The sequence below is a fragment of the Boleophthalmus pectinirostris genome, unplaced genomic scaffold (genome assembly GCF_026225935.1).
Source record: "Boleophthalmus pectinirostris isolate CB_2022bp ecotype Guang Dong unplaced genomic scaffold, ASM2622593v1 HiC_scaffold_12, whole genome shotgun sequence".
NCBI classification, from domain to species: Eukaryota; Metazoa; Chordata; class Actinopteri; order Gobiiformes; family Gobiidae; genus Boleophthalmus; species Boleophthalmus pectinirostris.
Genome location: NW_026571018.1, coordinates 7,678,067 through 7,689,487, shown reverse-complemented (window position 1 = coordinate 7,689,487; position 11,421 = coordinate 7,678,067). Strand labels below are relative to the sequence as shown.

The following is an 11,421-nucleotide window of genomic DNA, read 5'->3' as shown; positions in this document are numbered from 1 at the left end:
ATGGTTTGGGTGTTTTCTGCGACTTATACTCCGGTGTGACTTATATATTAAAATGTCCACACTGACAGCTGCGAGAGGGCGCTCTAGACTTGTGTGCCAGTATCTGCTGCTCCTATTACTCCTGCACCACTGTCACTTGGCAAAACTGAAACCATCCTGTCGGGATTCAGAAAGGCCGGAATAATTCTAACCGGAAATGATGCTGAGTGTGACGACAGCTACGCAGAAGAGGAAGCGGTGCTCTGTTTACCTCCGGAGGTCGCGGAGTTGCTCAGAAGTGACACGAGGATGAAGAATTGAATGGATTTAGTGATTTGGAGTGAGATGGAGAGTTTAGTAAACTTGTTCTGTTGTTTATGTTATAGTTTATCTGAAGAACTGTTCATATGTAACGTTAACAGTCCGTTGTTCTCTGTTCTATTGTTATTACTAGAACTTGACTTTCAAGATGAAATGTCAGTTCCTGGTCTTTGATTTTATAGAATAAAGTTCCTCCAAAAAGTGCAACTTATAGTCCGGTGTGACTTATATATGTTTTTTTTTCTTCTTCATTATGCGTTTTTTGACTGGTGCAACTTATAGTCCGAAAAATATGGTAATAAAATTAAGAAAAATAGTTACGCAGAGACCACGCATGACTAACATGTGAGTCAGTATAGTCACATAGTCTTTGTGTTTTGGTCGTTTATAAGTTGATTTTTTTTTTGTATTTTATCTAAACAAATTGCAATATATTCCTCTCTTTACTGCTGGCAGATATCAAAACGGTCAAAAATAGGAATACCTGGGACATTTCTTGTATAAAACTGGAACGAATCACTGGTTTTGGATAAATCTGCTGGGACAAGGGACACAGGGCTCAAAACCGGGTCTGTCCCAATTAAAAAGGGATGTCTGGTCACCCTACTCAAGTTAGACATTAATCTGAGCTTTGTTTAACACACTCTGACTGTAAAGAACTGAGCTGGTTGGAACTGCAACAGGAGAGCTGATTTGTATTCTCTCTCACTATCGCAAGTCAGGTACCATTAGTCAACAGTTTGTCACTCTCACTTTTTTGTTGAAAATCAAACACCTAAACAGGATCGTGAATGCTCGTACTGATCAATCACAGGTTGAGTTGTGCTTGTAGTACCTTTTTTTAAACTGTAGGGTTGCAGGCTACACACAGTTTCTTTAATATATCCTCAAGAAAAGACATGAACAGCAACAAATAAATAACTGAATGAAGCCATATTTGCTGATTGCACAAAATATTGGCTACATTGCAAGAACATTTAAGAACATGTCTAAAGTGTGTAATTTTAAAAAAGTGAGTTTATGAGGACTTTTCACAACTTTCAGAGACCAGAGATGAGTTTTCCTGTCATGATAAAACTAACAAAAAACTACCTTACTAATGTGCACTTCTTGATTATAAATAAATAAAACACTTTATAATCAGTAGTGTTGTCATGATACTAAAATTTCATACTCTCCTTTGACTCAAAGGAATAGACTCTTTACTCAATTCTGATTCCAACTGATACCTGGTCAAATGATTATCTAGTTACCTCCGCCAAGGAGGTTATGTTTTTGCCGGCGTTTGTTTGTTTGTTTGTTTGTCTGTTTGTCTGTTGTTTGTTTGTTTGTTTGTTGTTTGTTTGTTGTCTTTAGCAACATAACTCAAAAAGTTATGGACCGATTTTGATGAAATTTTCAGGATTTGTTGGAAATGTGAAAAGGAAGAACTGATTTCATTTTGGGGGTGATCCGGAAGAAATCCTGGATTCTGGATCACTTTGAAATTTTAGTTAACATTGTGGTAAATGGGGCCAAAAATTTTGTTTCTCAATATCTCGGTTAATTATTGACCAAACCCCATGAAATTTGACTCAGGGATGGACAATGGGATCCTCTTTCATATTCCAAAGGCTGATCCGGATCTGATCCAGAAGACTGATTTTATCGCAATTTATATAAAAAATTGGGGTAGTCCTTGGCGGAGGTCTGCGCTCTCTGACTGCTTTTCTAGTTTTGATACTAGTTTTAATATCACACAGTAGCACATAGTGGACATATTTTACTCTCAAGAGCTGCTTATACACTATATCTGTACTGGGTAAGACAAATTTTGCTCAAACACATGGAAAACCTTTAACTCTGGATTTCTTTCTGTGCGGCCGAATGATCTGGCAGAGGGATTGTCAAAGCAGGAGCTGTGTGGGACTGTACACAGTTTGAAAGATAACCAGGCTCACAGTGCCTCTATAATTGTCTCGGCGAGGCTCACAGTGGTCAGGGATGGTGATGGGGAGTTTACTGGGGCACGAGAGCACCCATGGGTGTTTGGGCGCAGCAGTTGGACCCATCTTGCACCGGGCCGGAGCGGCGGCCAAAGCGCTGCAGCCGGGTGGTAATCCGAGAGGAAGTCTGGAGCAAACAGAGACATGTGCTGCCACCAGCCTGGGCACAAACACTGGCACAGACATGGGCAGAAGCTCACTCGGTGTGTATACTGACGCCTTACAATGTGCATAAAGGTCTCATATTACGCAGACTTGACTTGTGTGAGCTTTAAACCATGTTCCAATGTTGTTGCCTCCTCAAAACATGCCTGGAGTCCTTTATTATTAGTCTGTCTATATCGCCAAAGCTCAAAATGCTCAGTTCCATTCTGTAATGTCACTTTAACAGCAAAATTTGACCTTTTATTTAGCAGAGATTGGCATTTCCAGGCATGAAATTATCCAAATGATTCTCCAACAGAGTGTTTTCTGAACTCAGGTGTGGGGCCCTTTTTATAAAACATGCATATGTAGAAAACCAAGGTGCCAAATCCTGATGTAAATGATAAGAAACCATTGAAGTTTTCCTCTAACAGCAGTAAGAGAGGATTTCCTGGCGCGTCTTTGTTTTTGTAAGGTGACTGCGTCCTCTCACACTGGTACAGGCGTTGGATTAGCATCAAAGAAACTCTGTAAAACTCTGAAGAACAAAGAAGTGCAGAAAGCCGCTCCAAAGTGACCTTAAGAGACACAGGAAGCGCCAAACTTGGTCTCAAACACGACTCAAACCGTTGCTCTTCTCGCTCAAATGGCCACATTTGTTGGTTTTTATTCCTTATGTCTAGTTTTAATGTATATTTATATATCTGTATATTTCATATTCAGAAATGAATCCTTCCTTAATAGCTTTAGAATGATCTTGAGCTGTATCAGAACAAGTATAAGATCATGGACTATGGAACTATGGAACCTACCTGGATGACTGAGGAATAACACAGATATAAGACCACATGTAATATTAAAAAAAAGTATTACGATTCTAAATGAAGAGTGTTTTAAATCATCATCATGGTATCGGAATCCGTATTGATTATGGAGTCTATTCCTTAGTATCGATATCAAGGTGCAAATTTGAGCATCATTTCATAGATTATATATATAAATGGACATAGCTAACCCCATAGTCGCCACGTTCCAAATAGGAAGTGAGCATAGGTGTGCTTCTGGCTCCATCGACTCTGGCTTCAATTCACGTCTGCTGTCAGTCTCCTCATTTTGGTCTGAAAACCTTCATATTAACCAGCTCTACATGATCCTGGTGATTTTATTTCCTTATTTTGTCTGTAAATGAAAATATGAACATTAATAACTGACAAAGCCAGTGCCTTCTTTACCCAAGGTCACTCCCAATAATGTCAGAAACAGGTTTGATTGACACCGTCACTAAGCAGTCCCATAGAATTATAATAAAATCTGGAAGGTGAACCCAAGATGACATCGTATTGTTTTCAATGGGCTGTGCTCAATGGCCCCCAAATTTTTTTCTCTTCCACATTTATTTCCTCAATACTGGCAAGCACCTCCCACCTGTATGACGTCTGTAACATGCATTATGAGGAGTGTTTGGACCAGGGTCAGCCTTATGTTCCCTCGGCCCTATGTTCACTTGGTCCTGTGTTCCCCCAGTCAAGATTTTTCTTCAAAATTAAACTCTAAATCAAGTCATTTTCATTATTATACCGCATTTAAAGGGATGATTCAGAGTCATTTCAACCTAGTGACCAAATTGGGAGAAATGGGGATAAAATCTGATGCAAATTCATGGTAAGGGAAATGTGTAAACATAGGACCAAATTTTTGAAAGAAAAAAAAAAAAAGAAAGAAAACCTTAACTTTTAGCCACTTTGAGGATATAAAAAATTTGAAAAGTTTATGTTGTGATAGAAAAGAATCAAAAGAAACAGAAAACACACACCAAAATTCTTGTAGAGGTGCGAATGTAAGGAGCAGCCAGACAAAAGTGAAAAAATGCATAGCACACTTAGATGGCCGATGTCCAAAAGCTTTTTTATTTTCAAAATAACGTTTCGGCAAAAAAAAGTCTTCATCAGATATTTTTCTTGCTTTGGACCACAGCACGACAGAAAAGAATCCCTACAAAATCCGACCTTTGCGAAAGTTGTCGATGCCCTGTCAGCCAAACACGGGCAGTTTGAATTCCCAAAAAAAGCATTGTGCTTCCTCTGGGCCTAAGTTCCCGGGAGCTGCAGTACCTGGAGCGGCCACTAGTCAGGCTCAAGCCGGGACAGAGGCGGAATTCCTTGTTCAGCGGTTACCTTCAACAGCGTTCCTCCGGATCAGCTTCGATGATACTCGCAGTCGGAATTGCAAATATAGAACTTGGCTCCAAATTCGCCTCTATAAATGCCTCGATGAGCTTCATTTGACTGGAGCCGAACGATATGGGTGACACGCTCGCTTAGTCTGCTTCTTTATAGAGTCTATGGTCAGCACTAGTACTTCACGGCAATTACATTATTTCTTCTTCTTTTTTTTTTTTTTTGCCTGTGAATAATTTGTCGTCGCCAGCGCGGTGATCCCTCCCAGACGCCCAGAACAGCTCGGGATGGAAACTGAACGCGCTCCAACGTCTTTTTTCACTTTGTCATAACGCATTAACAAAAGCATGTGTCCAAGTATCCTCAATCCACAACGCCGCATTTACATCCAAGCATGTACTTAACCCGAGCTCATATTATCTGTCTCCGCAGCCTCACATCCGCTGCCAGTCCCACGCAAATCCGCACGCATTTGTCCCTTCTATTTTCATCCACAGCTGACCAGTGTCCAGAGGAAGGATAAATAAATAAAAAGAGGAAACAATCGCGCTCCGTTAGCTTTCATCCTGGGGCCTCTCGGGAATTTCAGGCCAGTCAGCAGAGCCAGAGTGTGTGTGTGTGAGGTTGGTAAGGCGAGCTCCCCATTGGAACGGGACCATTGTAGCGTGGATCCTCTTTGTTTTAAGGGGTATTGTTAGACTAACCTGGGATGCTGTGTGTGTGTGTGTGTGTGTGTGCGTATGTGTGTTTGTGTGAGTTTGTCCTTGGAGTGGTCTAATCCTGTTTGATTTCTCCGCAGTTGACCTCTAATGTTCTTTGGCAATGTTTTGAACTTTAAAAAGCAACTAGCTTAAAAGATTTATGTAGAAAATGCATTAGATTATACAAGATTTATGCCAATTATGTTTAAAGGGCCCGTATAACCCGAACCAAAATATACCTAGAGTTGTGGTTTGTTTCATTCACACATGTTTAACACACAACCCCTGCATATTTAGGCTGAGTTTTGCTTTCAAATAGTTCTTCTCTGCTCCACTGTGTTTTTAAATTCCATACACCTTCACTAGAATCATCTGGATAATTTCAGCCCTGGAATTACCATTCACTACTGAACTAAAGGTACCATATTGTACTATAAATCACTCCGGAGTGTAAGTTACACCAGCCAAAAAATGCGTAATGAGGAAGAAAAAAACATCTCTAAGCCGCACATTTTGGGGGAGATTTGTTTCATAAAATCAGAGGCCAGAAATCGACATTTCATCTTGAAAGCCAAGTTCTAGTAAAAACAACAGAACAGAGAACAACAGACTGTTAACATCACATATGAACAGTTCTTCAGATAAACTATAACATTAACAATAGAACAGAACAGAACAAGTTCACCAAACTCTCCATCTCACTCCAAATCACTAAATCCATTGAATTCTTCATCCTCGGTGTCACTTCTGAGCAACTCCGCGACCTCCGGAGGTAAACAGAGCACCACTTCCTCTTCTGTGTCGCTGTCGTCACACTCAGCATCAGTTCCAGTTAGAATTATTTCGGCCTTTCTGAATCCCGACAGGATGGTTTCAAGTCTCAAGTCCAGGTTTTGTCAATTCATCCAGTGACTTCCAGGAAAGTTGCATGTTGCATCCTCCAGGTGTCACAAGTTTCTCGCTCAGTCCAAACTTTCTTTCTGCTGCTCGATTACAGTTTTCGGCTGAGTATTTTGCTACTTGCTGCTTGTAATCTGCAAAACATGATTTTCTTTTTTGCACTTGTGCTCAGTCTTCTCATTTGTCTTTTTTGTTTAATTTTAATTAATTAATTAATTAATTTTAGTTTGTTTAATTTTTTAAATTTTTGGTGGTGCAGAAGTAGTGGTGTGATCGACTGACATGATACAGACATGACAGAGGCTCTTTCTGTAGGAGACATGCCCAGTAGAGCCAAGCGACAGTGGTACAAGAGCAATAGGAGTGTGAAAATTTTAATATATAAGTCACACTGGAATATAAGTCGCAGGACCACCAAACCATGAAAAAAGTGCAATTTATAGTCCCAGAAAATAACGTAAAAGGGGTTGCTCACTTCAAAACTACCACTTCATGACATCACAAGGTGAAACAGAACATTTTGAGCTTTGGAGATGTAGAGAGACAAATAATAAACACTTGCTCAAATGTGTGAATGAAACAAAACACAACTCCAGGTCTGTTTTTGATGAGTTAACAACATTCTAACATGACTTAAAGCTCACAAGAATCACTTTTGTGTAATATGGGCCCTTTAAGTCAGGTTTATATGAAGACACAGAGTCCTTCCTGATAGCTCTGTTACGCCTGTGTGGTATGTTATTCATAAACTGTCAAAATTATGCTTTATTATTTTACCCACAACACAACATTTTCAAACGGCTGTCCTCTACTTCATTTATTTTTCTAGTAACTCATGCTTTAGTTGATGCATACCAAGGTGCTAGTCATAATAAACATCTCTCCGTCTCTACGCGCTCACCTCCCCTACACAAATATACCATAGACGTTTTTTCTAAAGAACACATAATATGCATTCTTGAGGCTTTAATCCTATATAATCATGCTTTAGGTCACCTTGGGAGAAGTGTTTCACATTTTCTAGCTTAAAATAACGTCTGCATAATGGAAAATGTACTTTATGAACTTCAGCAAAGTTTCTAATCAGGTATTTAGATGTTGGAGCTCCCTCTGCTGACAAAAATGGGAATGAACAATGACAAAGTAAACAAATGAAGTCTGTATCTCTGGTGAATGTCATGTTTAAAGTTTAGCCATGCTTTTGTTGTGAGCATAATTTCATCACAAAATGAGTCTGGTGATGGTTTATGAACTTTAAGGACCCATTAAAAATATGCCTGGAGTTGTATTTTGTTTCATTCAAATATTTAACACACAAACCTTGCATATTTAGGCTGAGTTCTTCTTGCAGATAGAAAATATTGCTTCATGAGATCACAAGGTGTAACAGAGCATTTTGAGCTTTGGAGAATTTTTTGTGAAATCCAATTTTTTGTGAGGTCGTTCACATTTCCAATTAAATGCAACTTGTGTGTGATCTCCAGTGTGAACTTTGAACCCCCCAAAAGTGTCTCGCATGTGCACTGGAGGACACGACGACGTCACACACAGCAACCATGCTCAGTGTTTAAGGAAGCAGCCTAAACGCTGGGCTTGTCTACCAAAATACGATCCAGTTCTTCGTAAAATGGACAGGTTACACGTCCACCTCCGCTTCGTTTGTTTGAGTCTTTAGCCTCCTTGTATTTGACTCGCAGGCTTTTTATTTTTCGTTGACATTGGAGCCAGGACCGACTGTAGCTGCGTTCGGACATTTCCTTGGCAATCATTTCAAAAAATGCCCACTTCCGATAAGTAAATATTAATAAACCATCCAACAAAACATCGCTTTCCCTCCATTGACTAGACTCCGAGCCTGACGTGTAGGAGGGATGAATGTGACCAGGCCGTTCAGAATGAAGTCGCGTGTCAAAAGATCAGATATGTATTGGTTTTAGGAGCACATATCCAAGTGGCCTGGGTCATATTTGAAAAAATCGGATCTGTGTTGTTCAGACTGTCATTAAAAGATCAGATACAGGTCACATAGGGGCCAAAAAATCTTAATTTAGGTCACTTCAGGCTACAGTCTGAACATAGCCTTAGACATAATAACAATGCAGGGTTACATGCGTGAATGAAACAAAAAACAACTCCTGGACTCAAAGTTCTTTAAAAGTAACATTCTAACATGGATTAAAGCTGACAAGAGTCAATTTTGTGTAATACAGAACCTTTAAAAATTGCGTATAAATTTGGAGTTTTATCTATGACGTAACAAAACTGGTAAAATTCAAACAAGGTATTTTTTTAAGTGCTCAGAGAAGATGATTTTGGATTAATGTATTCATAAAACAAGCATGAATGAAACTAGACACAACTCCAGATGTGTTTTTGATGAGGGGACATCAAAAAGGTACATTTTGCAGAGTACGTGTCCTTTTAAAATGTCTGAATCATGCTTCGAGTAGATGATTTTGGACTCCCTCGGCGGCGTGTCAGTAACGGTTCTTCTCTGGGTGCTGGTTTTGTTCATATCTTGGGGGAGGGATAAACATATGGGAGCTTTCATTCATGGTGACAGCGCCGGGACCCCCCAGTGACCTCGCTGTCAGAACGCTCACATAAAACACACGCACGCAAAACTGCCAAAAACTACAAACAGTTCTACTTCACAGCTTTAGTCCATGTGTGAAGGCGCTCATATTTCCATTTTCTGATCTATGTTATAATGTTTCCTCATCACAAACAGACCTGGAGTTGTGTTTTGTTTCATTCACAAATTCACAAATCCTGCATATTTAAGCTGAGTTCTTCTCTCAAACCGAAAAATGCTTACTTATGTGGTGATACAGGAAGTGCTTCATTGTGTTTTTAAACTTCATACACCTTTGCTAGAATAAGGGCCTGTTTACACGAGAAAGCTTGTGGGTAAAAACAACTAAATATTTTATTGGAAGTGTCTTTCGTTTAGACGGTGACGCCGTTTTTGGGGCTTAAAAATGCAAAAATCTGAAACCACCCTCCAGAGTGTAAAAGTTGAAGAAGTAAAAGTTGTAAAAGTACGCTCCACTGTAGTGTTTCTGTCTACACTGCCCAAGACGCAAAACTGTGGTCAGATCTGCTCACGCCATGTACACGTTTACGTCACATACGTACTTTACACAGAAACCTGGCATGCATACACAATCGAATTCCACACACTTTTGCCTCACCGTATGCACGCAGATTTCCTCCTGAAAACACTTGTCTAAACGCGGAAGAAAAAGTGAAGACGTGACGCCACTTTTGCGTCTCCTGTTCACACCGTCATCATATAAACGTAGACTAATTTGGATCATTTCAGTCCTGGAATTGCCAATCTCTACTGAACAAAAGGTAAAAAGGCAGATGTTAACTTAAAAATTACCGCTTCATGACATCACAAGTTGGAACAAAGCATCTTGAGCTTTGGAGATGTAGACAGACTAATGCAGGATCACTGAAACATGTGTGTAAATAAAACAAAACGCAACTAGGTAGCTATGTTCAGAAAAAAAATAAATAAATGGGGCTGTTTGCTGCAAGTGTTTCAGTCAGTGGGAGCAGGTAGAGGGCGCTCTTGGAAAAAGGATCAAAACTTTAAACACAACAGAATCCAGGAACTCGAAAAGTGCAAAGTAAAAATCGCACAAGGAAAAATATAGTTAAAAGGCCTTCATTAATTATTTTGTGTGAGCAATCTACTATTGTGTACATCCTTGACCGTTTTTGTTTGAAGGACATTTGGACAATGAGGAGAGTTCAAACACTTAAATGTGCCCGTAGGTTTTTGTAGTCATGTGCTTTTATTTTCTGGTGGAAGGTAAGTGTTCATTAACTTGGAGCATGTTTAAAAGAAAATAAAGGAGGTTCAGAAAAAACTTTGCTTAATACAGCATCACTTAGGAGTATGGACCAATTGTCTTTAACAATATTTTTGATTTGTTCAGCAACAGTACTCTAAGTTTTAGATCTAGTCGTATTGTTTTTAGTGAGTAAAGTGCCCCAATCAAGAGATAAAATGATTTCATTAATTGTGGCTTTGGCTATCCTAATAAAGGCCAATTTTTCCTTGTGCGATTTTTACTTCTTTGGAGCGGCTGGATTCCGTTGTGTTTAGATAAGTTTTTGAGGAGGTAACAACATTATAACATGGCTTAAAGCTCACAAGAGTCAATTTTGTGAAATATAGACTTTAATGTATAATAAAAGCCACAGTATGTAACTTTTTAGCCATAAAATAGACTAAAACAAAAGCTTTTCTTCAATTTATTTCACATCTTTACTGTGAGTGTGCTTGCAACTCCACAAACCTGGCGCCTCCTGCTTGTTTCCATGGAAATCTTGTTGTCTTTGGCTGAAATCTTCCACAGTACTGCCCTACAAAAACAACAGACCCCTGAAACTGAGAAAAATGACTTCAAAGATTCCGTTTTGTCCAGACAAAAGTATAATAGGTAGGGCTCCCAAAATTTGACAAGTAGTTGAATAAATAAAGAAATATTTGAATGTGAAAAATATTGAGCTCAAAATTTACCTTTTTGACCCAATTGACCCAAATTTGGAAGTTACTGCACTCCCCCGTTGTATCACGAGCCAAAAATAAGAAGTTGTTCAAAGGCAAAAGGCAGAAACAGTGTCATTCGCTGCCTTTAGCCTCCTCCCTGCACAAGCTCAATATTTTTCACGATATTTATTCACATTATAAAGGAGGTCTCAAATCCTCCTAAAATGACATTAAAACAATTTTTTTACCAAACATGACGTTACGCCGTACTGCTTTTGTAGAGCAGAGTATTCCACAGTGTTGCATAAAACTGGTCCATCTCCCTGAAGTGTTGTTTTAATGTTTCCATGGCATTATGAAGCAATGCACCTTTAAATTGTTGTTTTTATTGCTCAAAAATACCTCGAATAATTTGCATACTTACTGTTTGCGAGGTCGCCACTCCAGGGATTTGACCTGTAACTTTGCTTGCTGCTGCCACCTGCTGGTCTCTGTGAAGTCACAGTTCATTGAGATAAACACTTGGCTTAAAAACCACTAGAAAAGCTCCACAGTGAACCTTTAAAAAAAAAATCTTGATTATTTTTGTCGCCATATCGCGCAACCTGAATGCAAAGATATCGAAGAATAAGTTCTGTTTTGATATTTTCCACTGATCCCGAGTCGGTCATCTCAGTCCTTAATATCGACTTTTCATATTGTCAATG

At 39.3% G+C, this 11,421-nt stretch overlaps 1 protein-coding gene across 1 annotated transcript in view; it reads left to right on the top strand.

Moving 5' to 3' along the window:
* The first annotated feature begins 2,283 nt into the window (after positions 1-2,283).
* Positions 2,284-11,421, top strand: part of LOC110159481 (CXADR-like membrane protein) — a 42,896-nt gene continuing 33,758 nt past the window's right edge. Inside the window, exon 1 of the mRNA XM_020924036.2 lies at positions 2,284-2,488. Coding sequence (XP_020779695.2) covers positions 2,284-2,488 — 205 coding nt within the window. The remainder of the gene's footprint in view (positions 2,489-11,421) is intronic.